This window comes from Oncorhynchus clarkii, chromosome 23, assembly GCF_045791955.1.
Source record: "Oncorhynchus clarkii lewisi isolate Uvic-CL-2024 chromosome 23, UVic_Ocla_1.0, whole genome shotgun sequence".
Classification (NCBI taxonomy): domain Eukaryota; kingdom Metazoa; phylum Chordata; class Actinopteri; order Salmoniformes; family Salmonidae; genus Oncorhynchus; species Oncorhynchus clarkii.
In genome coordinates, this window is record NC_092169.1 from 52,151,118 (window position 1) to 52,176,620 (window position 25,503).

The 25,503-nt window shown below is 40.7% G+C and overlaps 1 protein-coding gene across 1 annotated transcript in view; it reads left to right on the plus strand.

Moving 5' to 3' along the window:
* The window catches only part of LOC139381311 (eyes shut homolog), a 254,785-nt gene that overhangs the window by 212,333 nt on the left and 16,949 nt on the right, over positions 1-25,503 (plus strand). The window contains exons 25-27 of the mRNA XM_071124763.1: positions 6,390-6,572; positions 15,233-15,399; positions 15,974-16,118. Coding sequence (XP_070980864.1) covers positions 6,390-6,572; positions 15,233-15,399; positions 15,974-16,118 — 495 coding nt within the window. The remainder of the gene's footprint in view (positions 1-6,389; positions 6,573-15,232; positions 15,400-15,973; positions 16,119-25,503) is intronic.

The window sequence follows — 25,503 nt, forward strand, 5'->3', positions numbered from 1 at the left end:
ATAGAACATCCTTTATTCCCTCACCACCACCTGGGTGATAGAACATCCTTTATGCCCTCACCACCACCTGGGTGATAGAACATCCTTTATTCCCTCACCACTACCTGGGTGATAGAACATCCTTTATTCCCTCACCACCACCTGGGTGATAGAACATCCTTTATTCCCTCACCACCACCTGGGTGATAGAACGTTCTTTATTCCCTCACCACTACCTGGGTGATAGAACATCCTTTATTCCCTCACCACCACCTGGGTGATAGAACGTTCTTTATTCCCTCACCACTACCTGGGTGATAGAACATCCTTTATTCCCTCAAACCTGTCATAGAAGGTCCATGAAGGTCAATAAGCATCTCATGGTTAATAAACAGCAGTGTTGGGGTCAGTTCCTGAATCAACTTAATTGAAATGGAATTGATCCCAACCCAGATATACAGTGAGAATAATGTGTGTAGGTCCTAAACTCAAAAGAGTGTTCATTTAAACAGACTGATTATTCCCAAAATTATTTGCATAACTGATGAAACCCAAAGAGCCCACCCTCTCTCTACTGTGTCTGTAACCCCTTATATCACTGAGTTGTGCCACAGCTGTTCTTGTGTTCTGTCCATGCTTAGAATGACGTACCTCTACACTACTACAGAAATCAAGCCTGGTCCCTGATCTAGTTATGCTGTCTTGCCAACTCTGATGGTCATTGTCATGTCTAGTCATTCAATAGGATTTAGCAACACAGCTCAAACTGATCTGAGACCTGGCATTTATGACAGCAGAGTTAATACTAAACTTCCTGTCTTACAGCTCAAACTGATCTGGGACCTGGCTATCATATTTATAACAGCAGAGATAATACTAAACTTCCTGTCTTACAGCTCAAACTGATCTGGGACCTGGCTATCATATTTATAACAGCAGAGATAATACTAAACTTCCTGTCTTACAGGTCAAACTGATCTGGGACCTGGCTATCATATTTATAACAGCAGAGATAATACTAAAACTTCCTCTCTTACAGCTCAAACTGATCTGGGACCTGGCTATCATATTTATAACAGCAGAGATAATACTAAACTTTCTCTCTTACAGCTCAAACTGATCTGGGACCTGGCTATCATATTTATAACAGCAGAGATAATACTAAACTTTCTCTCTTACAGCTCAAACTGATCTGGGGCCTGGCTATCACATATATAACACCAGAGATACTTAACCTCCTGTCTTACTTATTCTCTTCATGATGCTGTGTTGTATGTCATTTCTGGAAGGATTAGATTGCAGTGTTATTTTTTGGCTTGTTGTAGGAAATATTTTCCCACAGTTGTGGGTGGATTCAATAGGCTACACACAGTTCAAATAAATCTGCAGGCCTCAATCTCAAATGAATGGGAATGATTATTCATTTATTTTATTTTCATTTGGGAATCCGACCTCTTCATTTACTTGAAATAGGCATCTGTTTTCTCTGCCTAGAAGCAATGTTTTGTATTTTCCCCATTGCAAGCTTTGATTGAATGGCAGCCAGCCATGTCAGCCAAGGTCTTATAATGTGTTAGACATTCATTCCCACAGGGAGAGGAGAACACAATATAAACTTCTACTGTACTTGGTGGAAATAGTTGATGTTCTGGTATGTGGTCTATTGAAGTGTGTAATAATGCAGTACTCCTAGCTACAGGAGTTAGGACCAGACTACATGAGGTGAACTCACAAACTCAGAATAACAACAGCAGGCTTTATGGTGTCTATTGATTTGTGTTGTTCAAACCGTCGGTTCACAACGAATATAGTAACACAAGCTACTCCCAATAAGTCAGCCTTAAGGCTTCCTGTATATCAGAATAGATTGGGTGGGAGCAGGGGAAGGGTCGGTAGGTTATATTTTTAATGGTTGTGGATGCATCCCAAATGGCACCCTATTTCTTACGTAATGCACTTCCTGATGGATCTGGTCAAAAGTAGTGCACTATTTAGGAAATAGAGTGCCATTTTGGACTTGGCATCACCATGTTCAGTTCATACCGACAGAGTGTGAGGAAAGATGTGGAATGCTTGAGGCCATCTAGAGAGAAGAAACCAATCACTACTCTCAGTGCTATCACACAGATGCAACCTAACATAGCAGGCGCAAAAAGACGCCTGGGCGGAGTTCCCACATCCGGTTTCAGAAGAAAAAGAAGCTACTGTAAGTTGAATTAGCTGTATTTCTGATAAACGGATGCATCCGGGTGCTGTAAAACCCCGCTTAGGGTACACTGGATGTCAGGGAATACACATAGAACACCAAGATCTTCCACAACCGCTGAACCTGTCGATAGGAGGTCACACCTGGGCTCCACCTACCGTTGATCCTGTCGATAGGGGGTCACGCCTGGGCTCCACCTACCGTTGATCCTGTCGATAGGAGGTTATGCCTGGGCTCCACCTACCATTAAACCTGTCGATAGGGGTCACGCCTGGGCTCCATCTACCGTTGATCCTGTCGATAGGGGGTCATGCCTGGGCTCCACCTACCGTTGTTGAACCTGTCGATAGGGGGTCACGCCTGGGCTCCATCTACCGTTGATCCTGTCGATAGGGGGTCATGCCTGGGCTCCACCTACCGTTGTTGAACCTGTCGATAGGGGGTCACGCCTGGGCTCCATCTACCGTTGATCCTGTCGATAGGAGGTCACGCCTGGGCTCCACCTACCGTTGATCCTGTCGATAGGGGGTCATGCCTGGGCTCCACCTACCGTTGATCCTGTCGATAGGGGGTCACGCCTGGGCTCCACCTACCGTTGATCCTGTCGATAGGGGGTCATGCCTGGGCTCCACCTACCGTTGAACCTGTCGATAGGGGGTCACGCCTGGGCTCCACCTACCGTTGATCCTGTCGATAGGGGGTCACGCCTGGGCTCCACCTAGCGCCGTTGAACCTGTCGATAGGGGGTCACGCCTGGGCTCCACCTACAGTACAACCTTTTGTGCCTGTCTATGATATTTGATGGAGGAGGGGATTTGTACCCTGTGGATACCTCACTATCCTTTGTCAAATGTAGTGTATAGTGCCCTGATCCCCAAGACTATTCTGTCCTAGAAATAGCAATGTATATGACCCTTGACAAGAAGCTCAACAGGAATTCATGCTCATATCAGCTCTCCCTGCAAATAACCACAAAGAAGGGGAGGAGGAGGAGGAACAGGAAGAGAGGGAAGCTGCATTGCACTCAGAGAGCAGAGGTAAAAACATGCTGCATGCCACTGAGGGAGCGTCCACAGACAATCAGTTCAAACTGACTATAGAAACTCAGATTGAGCTGTTGCTATAAAGCCGTGAAGCAGCCGCTCAATAAACACTGTGGAAATACAAAACCAATGTTGAAACCAAATACAAACCAGACTTAACAATAACAGCAGAATTTTTTTCCTGCATAACAGGCATCAATAATTCACTAGCCAAACAGAGGAGCACCGACCAGTCACAGAGGGGAGCTCTGTAAAGGATGCCGCGCTGCTTGATTAGCCATTACAGCTTCCTCCTGAAGCGTCTTACCAGTTGGCGCCAAGTGAAAAAGCTAACTATTCACTGACGTAAGTGGAGACACCTCAGACCGAGGAATACGCTTCACAAATCCCCATGTTAGAACAGCTGTAGTGCAGAATTAAGGGAATACACTACCATTTGGGATGCAGACATTGTATGTAGACATGGAGGGCTAGAAGGACTGAGGGGAAGGAAAGAGACAGACAGAGAGAAGGAAATCACGAGAAAGAGAGACAGACAGAGAGAAGGAAGTCACGAGAAAGAGACAGACAGAGAGAAGGAAATCACGAGAAAGAGAGACAGACAGAGAGAAGGAAGTCACGAGAAAGAGACAGACAGAGAGAAGGAAGTCACGAGAAAGAGAGAAAGAAAGAGACAATATGCAAGTTACAATATATTTGCTAAGATATAGAGCCTAATGTTGCTGCACGACCAGGGTCTGATTGGTGTGCCGAGATATGCCACAGATGTTTCATTTATTCTGGGGCGGGAGGGGGGAGGGAGGGAGAGATGGGGAGAGAGAGAGGATATTCCCATTAAGTCCCTCCCTGGTGTAAAATCCAGTGAATCAGTGGTCAGTGCTAAAATGGGAAGAGAACAAGGGAGAAAGAGGCAGGCAGCATTATTGAATCAACTATGCATTTAGAACTAGTAAGCTGTTGATTGTAATTGATAATCACTGGGATTAGTTATTGTCCCCCTGCTACCAGCAGTGAACATTATGTAGGGTATTTGAAATGTTGCTCGCCTGCCAAGAACCTTTGTTAGCAGCGACTAATGAAAAGAAAATGGGGATGGGGAAAAGGCAGTATTCTAAAACAGGCCATCATCCTTATATCATTGTGAGGTGGTGGTACGGCATGGTGTCTCTGTGGTACGGCATGGTGAATCAACAGTGCTGTCTTGTGGCAGCTGCTAGTACTGCCGATGCTGGTGACGTGTTGGAAGCAAAATAATCAAAGACATTTATGTAATAGTGATGTTAAGATTGATGTAGTAAGAGCTGTATATAGATGTATGGTGATATAGAGATACATTGGTTCTGGGTGTAACACACAGTTCGGTGTGTAATATTTCAGCTACTGTACACTTCTATTTCATCCAGGTCTATAATGTTTCATGTCCATAGGACTAAGATATGTAGGCTACTGTCAGTTATCCTCACTGGTGATTCTAGTCTATTCTATTCTATACTGTCAATTATCCTCACTGGGGCTTCTAGTCTATTCTATACTGTCAATTATCCTCACTATGGCTTCTAGTCTATTCTATTCTATACTGTCAGTTATCCTTACTGGGGCTTCTAGTCTATTCTATTCTATGTTGTCAATTATCCTCACTGGGGCTTCTAGTCTATTCTATTCTATACTGTCAATTATCCTCACTGGGGCTTCTAGTCTATTCTATTCTATACTGTCAATTATCCTCACTGGGGCTTCTAGTCTATTATATTCTATACTGTCAATTATCCTCACTGGGGCTTCTAGTCTATTCCATTCTATACTGTCAGTTATCATTACTGGGGTTTCCTAATCTATTCTATTGTATACTGTCAGTTATCCTCACCAGGTCTTCCTAGTCTGTTCTATTCTATACTGTCAGTTATCCTCACTGGGGGTTCCTAGTCTATTCTTGTCTATTATATTCTTATAACCTGTGCCATTATGTTAGATTACTCTTTATCGGTGAGCAATTGTAATGTCGTCGCATTTCTGCCTCATATTTGTTGGTGAGTAACATAACTATATGTCCCATGATGGTGAGTAACAGGACTATATTTGTCTTGATGGTGAGTAACAGAACTATATGTCCCATGATGGTGAGCAGCATAACTATGTGTTTCTTGAGGGTGAGTAACAGAACTATACGTCCCTTGATGGTGAGTAACAGAACTATATGTCCCTTGATGGTGAGTAACAGAACTACATGTTCCTTGAAGGTTAGTAACAGAACTATATGTTTGTTGATGGTGAGTAACATAACTATACGTCCCTTGATGGTGAGTAACATAACTATATTTGTCTTGATGGTGAGTAACAGGACTCTATGTTCCTTGATGGTGAGTAACAGAACTATATGTCCCTTGATGGTGAGTAACATAACTATAGGTTTGTTGATGGTGAGCAACATAACTATATATTCCTTGATGGTGAGTAACATAATTATATGTCTGTTGATGGTGAGTAACAGAACTATATTTGTCTTGATGGTGAGTAACAGAACTATATGTTTGTTGATGGTGAGTAACATAATTATATGTTTGTTGATGGTGAGTAACATAATTATATGTTCCTTGATGGTGAGTAACATAATTATATGTTTGTTGATGGTGAGTAACATAATTATATGTTCCTTGATGGTGAGTAACATAATTATATGTTTGTTGATGGTGAGTAACAGAACTATATTTGTCTTGATGGTGAGTAACAGAACTATATGTTTGTTGATGGTGAGTAACATAATTATATGTTTGTTGATGGTGAGTAACAGAACTATATTTGTCTTGATGGTGAGTAACGGAACTATATTTTTATTGATCATGAGTAACAAAATTATATGTTCCTTGATGGTGAGTAACAAAACGATATGTTCCTTGATGGTGAGTAACAAACCTATATGTTCCTTGATGGTGAGTAACATAATTATATGTTTGTTGATGGTGAGTAACAGAACTATATTTGTCTTGATGGTGAGTAACGGAACTATATTTTTCTTGATTATGAGTAACAAAACTATATGTTCCTTGATTATGAGTAACAAAACTATATGTTCCTTGATTATGAGTAACAAAACTATATGTTCCTTGATGGTGAGCAACGAACTGTAACAGAGTTTGTATATTGCTTTTTATTTTCCCCTGCAGCCATCAACATCACCCGGGCCAGGTTCAGTGGGAATGATGAGTTTGGGTACACCTCGTTCATGGCGTACTCTTCCATCCCCAGTCTCAGTGTCTACTACGAGTTCCAACTGAAACTAACGTTCGCCGACAGAGCCTCAGCTCTGAAGGACAACCTCATCCTCTTCTCTGGACAGAAAGGACAGGGTGAGGATGGAGCAGTCTATTTTTCTTTTGTTAAAGGAGAGTTGAATTCCATTCAACCTTTAGGATTTTTCATTCATTTGTTTTCAAAAGGAGTGGGGCAGTCCCAATGTGTGGCTCCTAATAGATTTTTCAGGGCGATAGATTACACGCACGCACGCAGGCACACACACACACGCACACACACAAACACACACACACAAACACACTCTCTCTCCCACACACACACACACACACAGACTTTCCACTCACTTTCCCGCTAATAAAGATATTTTTGCCAAGGGACTCCCTTTGGCAGAGTACGAGACTGTTTCAACCTGTTTTCTACTGATGAGTGTTCCAGACATCTCTCTGCAATTAATTCAACTCTCATCTAAACTATTGTTTTCGACTTCAAGAGTTTTTTATCTTCTTTCAGAGAGGGTTATAAAATAAAGACTGTAGCTGGCAGCCAATGGATGAAGAGGTGATACAAGCAAGCAAATGACTCCCATTAATTTATGTTAATAGCTTTTAATGTTCTTTGATATGAGGCAGATGAGACATAAATTGGATACACTATTAATAAGGGACAGATGTAGCGCTATCCTTCCTTCCTTCCTTCCTTCCTTCCTTCCTTCCTTCCTTCCTTCCTTCCTTCCTTCCTTCCTTCCTTCCTTCCTTCCTTCCTTTCCTTCCTTCATTCCTTCCTTCCTTCCTTACTTTCTTCCATCCTTCCTTCCTTCCTTTCCTTCCTTCCTTCCTTCCTTCCTTCCCTTTCCTTTCCTTTCCTTCCTTACTTTTAAATGTTTCCTTTCTCTCAGGTCAACTTTAATAGCTGCTTAACTGAATGCCATGTCATCAGTGCACAGTATGTTTAATCAAAAGACAGAGGGTGCATCCCAAATGGCACCCTATTTCCTATATGGTGCATATGTAGCCCACAGGGCTCTGGTCAAAACTAGCACTATGTAGGGAATAGGGTGCCATTTGGGACAGCTGAATAGGAAACACAAGGGTTGGGTTGTGGATCTTCTGCACTTGGCTGGTTCCCTCTAGAGATGACTATTTAGGGTGATTCATAGAGGGAGAGGAGGAAGGAGACAGCCAACTTGAATAATGATGCAGTCGTGGGGGGAAGGAACCGAACAGAAAGACTAGCACTGTACAAAGAAAGAAAGAGGACAAAATAAAAAGAGGGAAATGAAAAGGGAAGGATGACGAACAACGAACAACTATAATTGGTCTGATAAATTGACATCAAACCTCCATGGGACATCCAGTAGAATGATTTGCTTTATATTCAACATGTTGGATTGTATGACAACAATTACAAAATGTCTAATCAAGTTAGACGTTTTCGAACTTTAGAAGCTATTGTACCAAACATAGATATACAAACTATTGAAGAAATAGAAAAGTAGGAAGTATATAAAACCAAAAGTAGTCCTCTGTGACGCTGGTCCCTCCACCCATATACTGCTCCATGAAGCACAACCATCCTTCACTAGATGGTGTGACAAAGACTTCCTCACCCCAAAAAAACATCAAGATTATTGACATAGTCATTGTTTTAGCTTAGATTCATTCAGACAGTTTTGAGGCAGAAATGGGGTTCAGCAATGTCACATAGGTAATATTTTGAAATGTTATGCAGCACATAGTAGTCGGACTACTTGATGATCCCATTACACTTTGTGAGATACGAGTCCATGTCATATGGTCCAGATATATAATACATATCCTATAGGCATTTAATCATCATGCAGCGTGTAATCTATATTGAATATATGATATGTGTTCTATATTGTATACATGTGTTCTGTATTGTATACATGTGTTCTGTATTGTATATATGTGTTCTATATTGTACACATGTGTTCTATATTGTATACATGTGTTCTATATTGTATATATGTGTTCTGTATTGTATATATGTGTTCTGTATTGTATATATGTGTTCTATATTGTATATATGTGTTCTATATTGTATATATGTGTTCTGTATTGTATATATGTGTTCTGTATTGTATATATATGTTCTATATTGTACACATGTGTTCTATATTGTATGTACAGTGCCTTGCAAAATTATTCGGCCCCCTTGAACTTTGCGACCTTTTGCCACATTTCAGGCTTCAAACATAAAGATATAAAACTGTATTTTTTAGTGAAGAATCAACAACAAGTGGGACACAATCATGAAGTGGAACGACATTTATTGGATATTTCAAACTTTTTTAACATTGGGCGTGCAAAATTATTCAGCCCCTTTACTTTCAGTGCAGCAAACTCTCTCCAGAAGTTCAGTGAGGATCTCTGAATGATCCAATGTTGACCTAAATGACTAATGATGATAAATACAATCCACCTGTGTGTAATCAAGTCTCCGTATAAATGCACCTGCACTGTGATAGTCTCAGAGGTCCGTTAAAAGCGCAGAGAGCATCATGAAGAACAAGGAACACACCAGGCAGGTCCGAGATACTGTTGTGAAGAAGTTTAAAGCCGTATTTGGATACAAAAAGATTTCCCAAGCTTTAAACATCCCAAGGAGCACTGTGCAAGCGATAATATTGAAATGGAAGGAGTATCAGACCACTGCAAATCTAGCAAGACCTGGCCGTTCCTCTAAACTTTCAGCTCATACAAGGAGAAGACTGATCAGACATGCAGCCAAGAGGCCCATGATCACTCTGGATGAACTGCAGAGATCTACAGCTGAGGTGGGAGACTCTGTCCATAGGACAACAATCAGTCGTATATTGCACAAATCTGGCCTTTATGGAGAGTGGCAAGAAGAAAGCCATTTCTTAAAGATATCCATTAAAAGTGTTGTTTAAAGTTTGCCACAAGCCACCTGGGAGACACACCAAACATGTGGAAGAAGGTGCTCTGGTCAGATGAAACCAAAATTGAACTTTTTGGCAACAATGCAAAACGTTATGTTTGGCGTAAAAGCAACACAGCTGAACACACTATCCCCACTGTCAAACATGGTGGTGGCAGCATCATGGTTTGGGCCTGCTTTTCTTCAGCAGGGACAGGGAAGATGGTTAAAATTGATGGGAAGATGGATGGAGCCAAATACAGGACCATTCTGGAAGAAAACCTGATGGAGTCTGCAAAAGACCTGAGACTGGGACGCAGATTTGTCTTCCAACAAGACAATGATCCAAAACATAAAGCAAAATCTACAATGGAATGGTTCAAAAATAAACATATCCAGGTGTTAGAATGGCCAAGTCAAAGTCCAGACCTGAATCCAATCGAGAATCTGTGGAAAGAACTGAAAACTGCTGTTCAAATGCTCTCCATCCAACCTCACTGAGCTCGAGCTGTTTTGCAGGGAGGAATGGGAAAAAATGTCAGTCTCTCGATGTGCAAAACTGATAGAGACATACCCCAAGCGACTTACAGCTGTAATCGCAGCAAAAGGTGGCGCTACAAAGTATTACCTTAAGGGGGCTGAATAATTTTGCACGCCCAATTTTTCAGTTTTTGATATGTTAAAAAAGTTTGAAATATCCAATAAATGTCGTTCCACTGATTGTGTCCCACAATACAGTTTTATATCTTTATGTTTGAAGCCTGAAATGTGGCAAAAGGTCGCAAAGTTCAAGGGGGCCGAATACTTTCGCAAGGCACTGTATGTGTTCTCTATTGTGTATATGATATGTGTTCTATTTTGTATGTATAATATATGTTCTATATTGTATATATGTGTTCTATATTGCATATATGAAATATGTGTTCGAAACTGTATATGTGTATATACAGCACCTAGAGATGAACGTACTTTGGTGCGAAAAGTGCAAATTAATCCCAGAACAACAGCAAAGGACCTTGTGAAGATGCTGGAGGAAACAGGTACAAAAGTATCTATACCCACAGTAAAACGAGTCCTATATCGACATAACCTGAAAGGCCCCTATTTTGTATATATGTGTTCTATATTGTGTATATGATATGTGTTCTATATTGTATATATGTGTTCTATATTGTATATATGTGTTCTATATTGTATATATGTGTTCTATATTGTATATATGTGTTCTATATTGTATATATGTGTTCTATATTGTATATTTGATATACAGTTGAAGTCAGATGTTTACATACACATAGGTTGGAGTCATTAAATCTCACTTTTCAACCACTCCACAAATTTCTTGTTTACAAACTATAGTTTTGGCAAGTCGGTTAGGACATCTACTTTGTGCATGACACAAGTAATTTTTCCAACAATTGTTTAAAGACAGATTATTTCACTTATAATTCACTGTATCACAATTCCAGTGGGTCAGAAGTTTACATTAACTAAGTTGACTGTGTCTTTAAAAAGCTTGGATATTTCCAGAAAATGTCATGGCTTTAGAAGCTTCTGATAGGCTGATAGACATAATTTCAGTCAATTGGAGGTGTACCTGTGCATGTATTTCAAGGCCTACCTTCAAACTCAGTGTCCTTTTTGCTTGACATCATGGGGAAATACTGTAGACCTCCACAAGTCTGGTTCATCCTTGGGAGCAATTTCCAAATGCCTGAAGGTACCACGTTCACCTGTACAAACAATAGTACGCAAGTATAAGCACCATGGGTCCACGCAGCCGTCATACCGCTCAGGAAGGAGACGCGTTCTGTCTCCTAGAGATGAACGTACTTTGGTGCGAAAAGTGCAAATCAATCCCAGAACAACAGCAAAGGACCTTGTGAAGATGCTGGAGGAAACAGGTACAAAAGTATCTATACCCACAGTAAAACGAGTCCTATATCGACATAACCTGAAAGGCCGCTCAGCAAGGAAGAAGCCACTGCTCCAAAACCGCTATAAAAAAGCCAGACTACGGTTTGCTACTGCACATGGGGACAAAGAAGGTACTTTTTGGAGAAATGTCCTCTGGTCTGATGAAACAAAAATAGAACTGTTTGGCCATAATGACCATCATTATGTTTGGAGGAAAAAGGGGGAGGCTTGCAAGCCAAAGAACACCATTCCAACCGTGAAGCACGGGGATGGCAGCATCATGTTGTTAGGGTGCTTTGCTGCAGGAGGGACTGGTGCACTTCACAAAATAAATGGCATCATGAGGGAGGAAAATTATGTGGATATATTGAAGCAACATCTCAAGACATCAGTCAGGAAGTTAAAGCTTGGTTGCAAATGGGTCTTCCAAATGGACAATGACCCCAAGCATACTTTCAAAGTTGTGGCAAAATGGCTGAAGGACAACAGAGTCAAGGTATTGGAGGGCCATCACAAAGCCCTGACCTTAATCCCATAGAACATTTGTGGGCAGAACTGAAAAGAGTGTGCGAGCATGGAGGCCTACAAACCTGACTCAGTTACACCAGCTCTGTCAGGAGGAATTGTCCAAAATTCACCCAACTTATTGTGGGAAGCTTGTGGAAGGCTACCCAAAATGTTTGACCAAAGTTAAACAATTTAATGGCTATGCTACCAAATACTAATTAAGTGTATGTGAACTTCTGACCCACTGGGAATGTGATGAAAGAAATAAAAGCTGAAATAAATAATTCTCTCTACTATTATTCTGACATTTCACATTCTTCAAATAAAGTGGTGATCCTAACTGACCTAAGTCAGGGAATTGTTACTAGGATGGGTGGAGCATGGGCGGTTATGGGCGGAGCAGTCACCGCCTGGTCCGGCAACTGCTCCGCCCATAACCGTAAGGCTCTCCAGAGGTTAGTGAGGTCTGGTGTAGGTGTCCTGCCCTCCAGGACACCTACACCACCCGATGTCACAGGAAGGCCAAAAAGATCATCAAGGACGACAACCACCCGAGCCACTGCCTGTTCACCCCGCTATCATCCAGAAGGCGAGGTCAGTACAGGTGCATCAAAGCTGGGACAGAGAGACTGAAAAACAGCTTCTATCTCAAGGCCATCAGACTGTTAAACAGCCACCACTAACATTGAGGGGCTGCTTTCAACATACTGATTCAACTCTAGCCACTTTAATAATGGAACAATTGATGTAATAAATGTATCACTAGCCACTTTAAACAATGCCACTTTATATAATGTTTACATACCCTACATTTCTCATATCATATGTATATACTGTACTCTATGCCATCTACTGCATCTTGCCATCTTGATGTAATAAATGTATCACTAGCCACTTTAAACAATGGCACTTTATATGTTTACATACCCTACATTACTCATCTCATGTGTATATACTGTACTCCATACCATCTACTGCATCTTGCCTATGCCGTTCGGCCATCACTCATTCATGTATTTTTATGTACATATTCTTATTCATTCCTTTATACTTATGTGTATAAGGTAGTTGTGAAATTGTTAGGTTAGATTACTTGTTACATATTACTGCATGGTTGGAACTAGAAGCACAAGCATTTCCCTACACTTGCATTAACATCTGCTAACCCTGTGTATGTGACAAATACAATTTGATTTGATTTGAGGATTAAATGTCAGGAATTATGAAAAACTGAGTTTAAATGTATTTGGCTTAGGTGCATGTTAACTTCTGACTTCCACTGTATATGTGTTCTGTATTGTATATATGTGTTCTGTATTGTATATATGTGTTCTATATTGTATACATGTGTTCTGTATTGTATATATATGTGTTCTGTATTGTATATATATGTGTTCTGTATTGTATATATGTGTTCTGTATTGTATATATGTGTTCTGTATTGTATATATGTGTTCTGTATTGTATATATATGTGTTCTGTATTGTATATATGATATGTGTTCTATATTGTATATATGTGTTCTATATTGTATATATGTGTTCTATATTGTATATATGTGTTCTGTATTGTATATATGTGTTCTGTATTGTATATATATGTGTTCTGTATTGTATATATATGTGTTCTATATTGTATATATGATATGTGTTCTATATTGTATATATGTGTTCTATATTGTATATATGATATGTGTTCTATATTGTATATATGATATGTGTTCTATATTGTATATATGTGTTCTATATTGTATATATGTGTTCTGTATTGTATATATATGTGTTCTATATTGTATATATGTGTTCTGTATTGTATATATGTGTTCTATATTGTATATATGTGTTCTGTATTGTATATATGTGTTCTGTATTGTATGTTTGTGTTCTGTATTGTATATATGATATGTGTTCTATATTGTATATATGTGTTCTGTATTGTATATATGAAATATGTGTTCTATATTGTATGTATGTGTTCTGTATTGTATATATGTGTTCTGTATTGTATATATGTGTTCTATATTGTATATATGTGTTCTATATTGTATGTTTGTGTTCTGTATTGTATATATGATATGTGTTCTATATTGTATATATGTGTTCTGTATTGTATATATGAAATATGTGTTCTATATTGTATGTATGTGTTCTGTATTGTATATACAGTGGGACAAAAAAGTATTTAGTCAGCCACCAATTGTGCAAGTTCTCCCACTTAAAAAGATGAGAGAGGCCTGTAATTTTCAACATAGGTACACTTCAACTATGACAGACAAAATGAGAAGAAAAAAAATCCAGAAAATCACATTGTAGGATTTTTTATGAATTTATTTGCAAATTATGGTGGAAAATAAGTATTTGGTCAATAACAAAAGTTTATCTCAATACTTTGTTATATACCCTTTGTTGGCAATGACAGAGGTCAAACGTTTTCTGTAAGTCTTCACAAGGTTTTCACACACTGTTGCTGGTATTTTGGCCCATTCTTCCATGCAGATCTCCTCTAGAGCAGTGATGTTTTGGGGCTGTTGCTGGGCAACGCGGACTTTCAACTCCCTCCAAAGATTTTCATTGGGTTTGAGATCTGGAGACTGGCTAGGCCACTCCAGGACCTTTAAATGCTTTTTACGAAGCCACTCTTTCGTTGCCCGGGCGGTGTGTTTGGGATCATTGTCATGCTGAAATACCCAGCCACGTTTCATCTTCAATGCCCTTGCTGATGGTAGGCTTTGTTACTTTGGTCCCAGCTCTCTGCAGGTCATTCACTAGGTCCCCCCATGTGGTTCTGGGATTTTTGCCACCGTTCTTGTGATCATTTTGCGATCAGCTTGTGATCTTGCGTGGAGCCCCAGATCGAGGGAGATTATCAGTGGTCTTGTATGTCTTCCAGTTCCTAATAATTGCTCCCACAGTTGATTTCTTCAAACCAAGCTGCTTACCTATTGCAGATTCAGTCTTCCCAGCCTGGTGTAGGTCTACAATTTTGTTTCTGGTGTCCTTTGACAGCTCTTTGGTCTTGGCCATAGTGGAGTTTGGAGTGTGACTGTTTGAAGTTGTGGACAGGTGTCTTTTATACTGATAACAAGTTCAAACAGGTGCCATTAATACAGGTAACAAGTGGAGGACAGAGGAGCCTCTTAAAGAAGAAGTTACAGGTCTGTGAGAGCCAGACATCTTGCTTGTTTGTAGGTGACCAAATACTTATTTTCCACCATAATTTGCAAATAAATTCATAAAAAATCCTACAATGTGATTTTCTGGATTTTTTTCCTTCTCATTTTGTCTGTCATAGTTGAAGTGTACATATGATGAAAATTACAGGCCTCTCTCATCTTTGTAAGTGGGAGAACTTGCACAATTGGTGGCTGACTAAATACTTTTTTGCCCCACTGTATATGTGTGTGTTCCATATTTTAATTATATGGTTACAGGCATTGATGGAGATGACTTCCTAGTTCTGGGGGTTCGGAATGGCAGAATTGTTCACAAGTTCAACCTTGGATCTGGTGTGGGAACCATGGTCAGCGACCGGCTGAACCGTGAGATCGATATCCACACTGTGAACTTTGGCAGATCCAAGAGAACAGGATGGTTAAAGGTGCTTTGCTTTTTCAGTATCTTTCTACCCCTGAAAATAATGTGTAATCGATAGTGTGAGTCTCTTGGATGTTTTAGGATATGTTTCATTTTGTAAAAAGGTTCCTTAATGCACTGTCATCTGAAAACATGACTGTTCCCATTCTGAGGTCAGAGGTCTGTGACTGGAATCTAAGCTCATATGTCCATTGACAGACTGCTATAATAGGAGTCTTCTCTTTGCTGATCCATTGACAGACTGCTATAATAGGAGTCTTCTCTTTGCTGATCCATTGACAGACTGTTATAATAGGAGTCTTCTCTTTGCTGATCCATTGACAGACTGCTATAATAGGAGTCTTCTCTTTGGTGATCCATTGACAGGCTGCTATAATAGGAGTCTTCTCTTTGCTGATCCATTGACAGACTGCTATAATAGGAGTCTTCTCTTTGCTGATCCATTGACAGACTGCTATAATAGGAGTCTTCTCTTTGCTGATCCATTGACAGACTGCTATAATAGGAGTCTTGTCTTTGTGGATCCATCAAGGCAGAGCCTGAGTATGGTGTACTGAATCATTTCTGTATCCTTTCAGGTGGACGGACAGAGAAACAGGACAGGCTCTTCTCCAGGCCACCTGGCAGGTCTCAACGCGCAAAGCCAAGTCTTTGTAGGAGGATATAATGAATATACTCCTGAACTACTGCCCCTCGGATCCAGGTTTCGCAATGGCTTTCAAGGTAAGACATTACAGTGACTCCAACAGCTTTCACAGCAAGACATTACAGTGACTGTAGTATTGCAACTATAAGTAACTACTACCACCACTACTGACTATAGTGAGTATAAAATTGAACTGATAAAATGAATATAAACACCTTTTTACAACAAAAACATTTTTCACAGTGTTTGTAACATGGCCTCGACGTCTGTAGAGTGGCAGCAGCTGGCTAGTTGCAGGCAGTCAGACAGTCAGAGGGAGTGCAATACCATTCAGAGGGGGGAGATCAGTGGCAGCAGCATAGTGGCAGGCTAGTTGCAGACAGTCAGAGGGAGTGCAATACCATTCAGAGTGGGGAGATGAGGTTAGAATAGAGCTCCAACGTTGATTGTGCCTGCGTCCTTTAAAGGGGCAATCTGGGATTGGTAAAATTTTTTTTTTTTTACTTTTAAATTGATCATATATAGCCATTGAGTGTTGAGGAATATAACTTATAAATGCCTCATGAGCTTAGTTCAACTGCCGTACCCCATCAGAACCCCCAAACATAAGCTTGTTTTTAATGCATTGTTTGTAAACACTGTAATTGTAAACAAAACTCTGTAAAGCTTCAAAACATGATTAAAACTTCACTTTGATCTCATGGATGGTCAGTCCTTGCATCCATAGCTTCGTCTATGAATTTTACATTTCTCCAGCCCCATCCCTCAGCTGTTTACCAAAAACAGTGGCTGGTTAACAGTTTAGCTGTTTTTGAATCATAGATTGTCCCTTTAATCACTTCACGCCTGTAAAGTTATGCATTCTCTGCAAATCCCATTTGGCCCGCTCATAAGTCAGTCAGACAAGGGCACCATCCAGATGACGGTTGTCATAATCAGAATCAATTCTATTGGCTCCCAGCTGACCCTTAATGAAGCCTATGGTTACATCCCAGATGGCAACCTATTCCCTATATAGTGCACTACTTTTGACCAGAGCCCTATTAGCCTCCTGGTTTAAAGGTAGTGCAGTGTATAGGCAACAGGGTGGCATTTGGGACAGAGCATCCTGAGTATAGTGTTGATTGTGATTGCTAATGCGAGTGGAGCAGCGTGGTGGGGATATCACCTCCATAACTAACAGTAATGATAATAACAGATATGAATATCATCACAAGTTGTTAAGGCACACGATGCTGCTGCCTCCACCGTGGTTATTGTCATGATGATGATGATGATGATGATGATGATGCCTTGTTATTGTGAAAGATCACTGTACTTTAAATGAAGGTGAACAAGTATTTTTCCATTTGGTGGTTATATATGCAGACAGGAGCAATCTCCCATGCTGCGTCCCAAATATAGTGCACTACCTTTTGACCAGAGCCGAATGGGGGTCAAAAGTAGTGCACTAAATAGGGAATATGGTACTGTTTGGGACGTAACCCGTCTGTCTGTTTGGTTCTATTGAACAAACATCCCAATGATTCATTCATCTCTGGATAAACATACACGCTTTGGAATGAAAATCAGCCTCTCTCTCTCACACACACACACGCACACACGCACGCACGCACGCACGCACGCGCGCAGTAGTGGTGCTGTACTGTGGTCCCACCATCCAAAATGGCATCCTATTCCCTACATAGTGCACTACCCAATGGGCCCTGGTCGAAAGTGGTGCACTTTACAGGGAATAGGGTGCAGTTTGGGATATACACAAAGACACTTCTGCTACTGCTGTATCCCTAAACATGTCCTGGGTCAATTAATTTACACCTGCTAATCAAATAATGACAAACTAACCAGAGAGAAAGACACCAGCGCAGAGTGGGTGTGTTTGTTATGGCCATGTTGTGTTTGTTATGGCCACATGGAGATGTGTTTGTTATGGCCACATGGAGATGTGTTTGTTATGGCCACGTTGAGATGTGTTTGTTATGCCCACATGGAGATGTGTTTGTTGCCACGTTGAGATGTGTTTGTTATGGCCACGTTGAGATGTGTTTGTTATGGCCACATGGAGATGTGTTTGTTGCCACGTTGAGATGTGTTTGTTATGGCCACGTTGAGATGTGTTTGTTATGGCCACGTTGAGATGTGTTTGTTATGGCCACGTTGAGATGTGTTTGTTATGGCCACATGGAGATGTGTTTGTTATGGCCACGTTGAGATGTGTTTGTTGCCACGTTGAGATGTGTTTGTTATGGCCACATGGAGATGTGTTTGTTATGGCCACGTTGAGATGTGTTTGTTATGGCCACGTTGAGATGTGTTTGTTGCCACGTTGAGATGTGTTTGTTATGGCCACGTTGAGATGTGTTTGTTATAGCCACGTTGAGATGTGTTTGTTATGGCCACGTTGAGATGTGTTTGTTATGGCCACATGGAGATGTGTTTGTTATGGCCACGTTAAGATGTGTTTGTTGCCACGTTGAGATGTGTTTGTTATGGCCACGTTGAGATGTGTTTGTTATGGCCACGTTGAGATGTGTTTGTTATGGCCACATGGAGATGTGTTTGTTATGGCCACATTGTGTTTGTTATGGCCACGGTGAGATGTGTTTGTTATGGCCATATGGAGATGTGTTTGTTATGGCCACATGGAGATGTGTTTGTTATGGCCACGTTGTGTTTGTTATGGCCACATGGAGATGTGTTTGTTATGATATATTGCCTTTTTCTGTAGCGTGAGTCAGTTTGATGCACAAGTCCAACCCCTGGAGAGAACGCTAGTAAAATGAGTTGGGGAAAGGGGTTGAATGCATAGAAATATAATTCATATTCTGTTGTTGAGTTGTTGTTCTTCATCAGGTGTGTTGACTTGTTGTTCTCCATCAGCTGTGTTGACTTGGTGTTCTAAATCAGCTGTGTTGACTTGGTGTTCTAAATCAGCTGTGTTGACTTGTTGTTCTCCATCAGCTGTGTTGAGTTGTTGTTCTTCACCAGCTGTGTTGAGTTGTTGTTCTCCATCAGCTGTGTTGAGTTGTTGTTCTAAATCTGCCTTGTTGACTTGTTGTTCTCCATCAGCTGTGTTGACTTGTTGTTCTCCATCAGCTGTGTTGAGTTGTTGTTCTCCATCAGCTGTGTTGAGTTGTTGTTCTTCACCAGCTGTGTTGACTTGTTGTTCTTCACCAGCTGTGTTGAGTTGTTGTTCTCCATCAGCTGTGTTGACTTGGTGTTCTTCACCAGCTGTGTTGAGTTGTTGGAGATGGAGATGTGTTTGTTATGGCCACGTTGTGTTTGTTATGGCCACGTTGTGTTTGTTTGTTATGGCCACATGGAGATGTGTTTGTTATGGCCACGTTGTGTTTGTTATGGCCACGTGGAGATGTGTTTGTTATGGCCACGTTGAGATGTGTTTGTTATGGCCACATGGAGATGTGTTTGTTATGGCCACGTTGAGATGTGTTTGTTGCCACGTTGAGATGTGTTTGTTATGGCCACGTTGAGATGTGTTTGTTATGGCCACGTTGAGATGTGTTTGTTATGGCCACATGGAGATGTGTTTGGTATGGCCACATTGTGTTTGTTATGGCCACGGTGAGATGTGTTTGTTATGGCCACATGGAGATGTGTTTGTTATGGCCACATGGAGATGTGTTTGTTATGGCCACGTTGTGTTTGTTATGGCCACATGGAGATGTGTTTGTTATGGCCACGTTGTGTTTGTTATGGCCACGTTGTGTTTGTTTGTTATGGCCACGTTGTGTTTGTTATGGCCACGTGGAGATGTGTTTGTTATGGCCACGCTGAGATGTGTTTGTTATGGCCACATGGAGATGTGTTTGTTATGGCCACGTTGAGATGTGTTTGTTATGGCCACATGGAGATGTGTTTGTTATGGCCACATTGTGTTTGTTATGGCCACGGTGAGATGTGTTTGTTATGGCCACATGGAGATGTGTTTGTTATGGCCACATGGAGATGTGTTTGTTATGGCCACGTTGAGATGTGTTTGTTATGGCCACATGGAGATGTGTTTGTTATGGCCACATGGAGATGTGTTTGTTATGGCCACGTTGTGTTTGTTATGGCCACATGGAGATGTGTTTGTTATGGCCACGTTGTGTTTGTTATGGCCACGTTGTGTTTGTTTGTTATGGCCACATGGAGATGTGTTTGTTATGGCCACGTTGTGTTTGTTATGGCCACTTTGAGATGTGTTTGTTATGGCCACATGGAGATGTGTTTGTTATGGCCACTTTGTGTTTGTTATGGCCACGGTGAGATGTGTTTGTTATGGCCACATGGAGATGTGTTTGTTATGGCCACGTTGAGATGTGTTTGTTATGGCCACATGGAGATGTGTTTGTTATGGCCACATGGAGATGTGTTTGTTATGGCCATGTTGAGATGTGTTTGTTTGTTGCCACGTTGAGCTAAGTTTGTTGTTGAGATGTGTTTGTTATGGCCATGTTGTTTCTTACTGGATCACAGGATAACGAAGTAGCCTTGTCCCAGACAGAATGGCCCTAGGGCATGATAACTATTTCCTGTTTCTGTAGCGTGAGTAGCCTTGTCCAGATACAATGGCCCATAGGGCAGGAGATATATTGCCTTTTTCTGTAGCGTGAGTCAGTTTGATGCACAAGTCCAACCCCTGGAGAGAACGCTAGTAAAATGAGTTGGGGAAAGGGGTTGAATGCATAGAAATATAATTCATATTCTGTTGTTGAGTTGTTGTTCTTCATCAGGTGTGTTGACTTGTTGTTCTCCATCAGCTGTGTTGACTTGGTGTTCTAAATCAGCTGTGTTGACTTGGTGTTCTAAATCAGCTGTGTTGACTTGTTGTTCTCCATCAGCTGTGTTGAGTTGTTGTTCTTCACCAGCTGTGTTGAGTTGTTGTTCTCCATCAGCTGTGTTGAGTTGTTGTTCTAAATCTGCCTTGTTGACTTGTTGTTCTCCATCAGCTGTGTTGACTTGTTGTTCTCCATCAGCTGTGTTGAGTTGTTGTTCTCCATCAGCTGTGTTGAGTTGTTGTTCTTCACCAGCTGTGTTGACTTGTTGTTCTTCACCAGCTGTGTTGAGTTGTTGTTCTCCATCAGCTGTGTTGACTTGGTGTTCTTCACCAGCTGTGTTGAGTTGTTGTTCTTCACCAGCTGTGTTGAGTTGTTGTTCTTCATCAGCTGTGTTGACTTGGTGTTCTTCATCAGCTGTGTTGAGTTGTTGTTCTTCACCAGCTGTGTTGAGTTGTTGTTCTTCACCAGCTGTGTTGACTTGTTGTTCTCCATCAGCTGTGTTGACTTGTTGTTCTCCATCAGCTGTGTTGACTTGTTGTTCTCCATCAGCTGTGTTGAGTTGTTGTTCTCCATCAGCTGTGTTGAGGTGTTGTTCTTCATCAGCTGTGTTGAGTTGTTGTTCTCCATCAGCTGTGTTGAGTTGTTGTTCTCCATCAGCTGTGTTGAGTTGTTGTTCTTCATCAGCTGTGTTGAGTTGTTGTCCTCCATCAGCTGTGTTGACTTGTTGTTCTCCATCAGCTGTGTTGACTTGTTGTTCTTCATCAGCTGTGTTGAGTTGTTGTCCTCCATCAGCTGTGTTGACTTGTTGTTCTCCATCAGCTGTGTTGACTTGTTGTTCTTCATCAGCTGTGTTGAGATGTTGTTCAGCTGCCTATGTATTGTATTTGTCTGCGAAGCTGTTGAAATCAAACACAATAATCACATAGCATGCCAACAGCTTGCCCTAAACAAGATGGTAATAAAAGATACATTTAAGTGTGAAATATATGCATGTTTAAAAAAAAGATTTTCAAAATAGAACAATTATGTCAAATTTCATGATGGCAAGATGTTTAATGAGATTTTAACAAGATATTACTGTAATGTTTTTCTTTAGACTTCGACAATGGGTTTATCATAATAACTAAAGGTCATATCTTACAGACTCTCATTTCATCAAACTGTGACACATTAAGATAATACACACACGGGTTGGTTTTTACCTTCGTTAAATGTTTGCACTTTAGCGTCCGTTTGTATTGTGATTAGATTTCTATATGCCTCAGGCATTCAGAGCTGCCTGGTGTTGATTCCCTTCCATCAGACTGTCAGAAATACCTTTTGATCTTCTTATAGGTGGGATTTACTTGTCTAAAACAAATGATAAACGTAGTTTGCACCGAGAGTTTTGTAATTTATTGATGTGGTTGAAGGGACTGGCATTAATTTTTAGCTGTAACACCAGTGATAAGAAGTTACTTCAGATGGTCAAAGGTTACTGTTATATTAACTCATTGGTTTTGACATTAATAGTCCATTCCGAAAATAATGCCTTTAAAACAATGCTAGTCTATTCATTGAAATATTATGCCTTTAAAACAATGCTAGTCTATTCATTGAAATATTATGCCTTTAAAACAATGCTAGTCTATTCATTGAAATATTATGCCTTTAAAACAATGCTAGTCTATTCATTGAAATATTATGCCTTTAAAACAATGCTAGTCTATTCATTGCATATGCTGTTCTAACAGTATGTGAGGTGTTGATACTCTGGATCTGACTGATTGGACATCAATATGGTTTGAATCTCAAATGGCAACATATTCCCTATATAGTTCACTACCTCTGACCAGAAATAGTGCCCTGTATAGGGAATGTGGTGCCATTTAGGACACACCCTGAACTCTGTTAGCTCAAACATAATTTTCTCAGTGTCATCTACAGTATCCTCTTATCTAATACCAAACATCACCCTCCCCATCCTCTTATCTAATACCAAACATCACCCTCCTCATCCTCTTATCTAATACCAAACATCACCCTCCTCATCCTCTTATCTAATACCAAACATCACCCTCCTCATCCTCTTATCTAATACCAAACATCACCCTCCCCATCCTCTTATCTAATACCAAACATCACCCTCCTCATCCTCTTATCTAATACCAAACATCACCCTCCTCATCCTCTTATCTAATACCAAACATCACCCTCCTCATCCTCTTATCTAATACCAAACATCACCCTCCTCATCCTCTTATCTAATACCAAACATCACCCTCCTCATCCTCTTATCTAATACCAAACATCACCCTCATATCTAATACCAAACATCACCCTCCTCATCCTCTTATCTAATACCAAGCATCATCCTCCTCATCCTCTTACCTCTTATTCCTCATCTAATACCAAACGTCACCCACATCGTCCTCTTATCTAATACCAAACATCACCCTCATCATCCTCTTATCTCATACCAAACATCACCCACATCGTCCTCTTATCTAAGTCCAAACGTCACCCACATCGTCCTCTTATTTCATACCAAACGTCACCCACATCGTCCTTTTATCTCATACCAAACGTCACCCACATCGTCCTCTTATCTCATACCAAACGTCACCCACATCGTCCTCTTATCTCATACCAAACGTCACCCACATCGTCCTCTTATCTCATACCAAACGTCACCCACATTGTCCTCTTATCTCATACCAAACGTCACCCACATCGTCCTCTTATCTCATACCAAACGTCACCCACATCGTCCTCTCTTAGCTAATGGCAAACATAACCCTCATAACCCTCATCTTCTTTAACCATCTGAAATTGTTAGCGACAGTATATACTTGCAGTTTGGCCACACACACACACACACACACACATACACACACACACACACACGCACACATACACACACACACACACACACTCACACACACACACATGCATGCGCACACAGAAGTCTTTCATTGTAGATGACAGTGATCTAATGGGATGACAGTTTGAAGATTAAAAATGAATGCTGCTGTTGTTTCCCTGAAGCAATGAGAATCGAAGGTAACAGGGCTGGAAACACGCACACGCAGACACACACACACACACACACACACACACACACACACACACAGGCAGAGCTAGAGACGGCATCATGCCATGATAATTCCTGCGTGAACATGGCATTTCCACAGCGCCCTGTTTATTCCAATGACTAATGCTGCAGATAGAGCGAGAAGGGGGTCTGCGCACAGTGCAGAGATGGTGTGTGTCTCGGCAAGATGCAATAGACAGAATATTTTCCCTGTTGCAGTAGACAGAATATTTTCCCTGTTGTAGTAGACAGAATATTTTCCCTGTTGCAGACAGAATATTTCCCGTTGTAGTAGACAGAATATTTTCCCTGTTGTAGTAGACAGAATATTTTCCCTGTTGTAGTTGACAGAATATTTCCCCTGTTGCAGTAGACAGAATATTTCCCCTGTTGTAGTAGACAGAATATTTCCCTTGTTGTAGTAGACAGAATATTTCCCCTGTTGTAGTTGACAGAATATTTCCCTTGTTGCAGTAGATATAATATTTCCCCTGTTGCAGTATACAGAATATTTCCCCTGTTGCAGTAGACAGAATATTTCCCTTGTTGCAGTAGACAGAATATTTCCCCTGTTGCAGTAAAGACTATAAATCACAGGAAGGAGAGAGTGAATTTGGGTGAATGTGCTTTAGTGTGAAAATAATTCAGAATCCTCATATTATGTTGGATTTAACCTAACTGCTAGTCTATGCAGAGATTTCATCCTAGTAAATTATGTAAAATGACCATTTAATGGAGAGAAATATGCAGAGAGTGAATTACAGCATATCCTTTATTTCCAACCCTTAATATAAATATTCAATGACTGGCTCAAACTTTCAGTGACCCATTTTCTTTGTGTTTTTGTTAATACACATTACAATAAACCTTACCCTAACTATACCCAAACATGAACATGAAGTCATTATCATGAAGTCATTATCGTGAAGTCATTATCGTGACGTCATTATCGTGAAGTCATTATCGTGAAGTTATTATCATGAGGTCATTATCGTGACGTCATTAACATGAAGTCATTATCATGACACCATGATCATTTCCCCAACACAATGGGGAAATAGTACTCTTCATTTTTTCTGGCTTTGTAAAAAAATATATGAAAAAATCACTTAAGTATGTGTGTGTGTGCACAGTGCCATCAGAAAGTATTCATACCCCTTGACTTATTCCACATTTTGTTGTTACAGCCTGAATTCAACATTTATTAACTAGATTATTTTCTCGCTCATCTACACACAATACCCCATAATGACAAAGTGAAAACGTGTTTTTAGAAATGTTTGCAAATGTATTGAAAATGAAATACAGAAATACACTGCATGATCAAAAGTATGTGGACACCTGCTCGGTGAACATCTCATTCCAAAATTATGGGTATTAACAGCCTCCACTCTTCTGGGAAGGCATTCCACTAGATGTTGGAACATTATTGCAGGGACTTGGTTCCATTCAGCCACAAGAGCATTAGTGAGGTTGGGCTATGATGTTGGGCGATTAGGCCTGGCTCGCAGTCGGTGTTCCAATTCATCCCAAAGGTGGTTGATGGGGATGATGTCAGGGCTCTGTGCAGGCCAGTCAAGTTCTTCCACACCGATCTCGACAAACCAT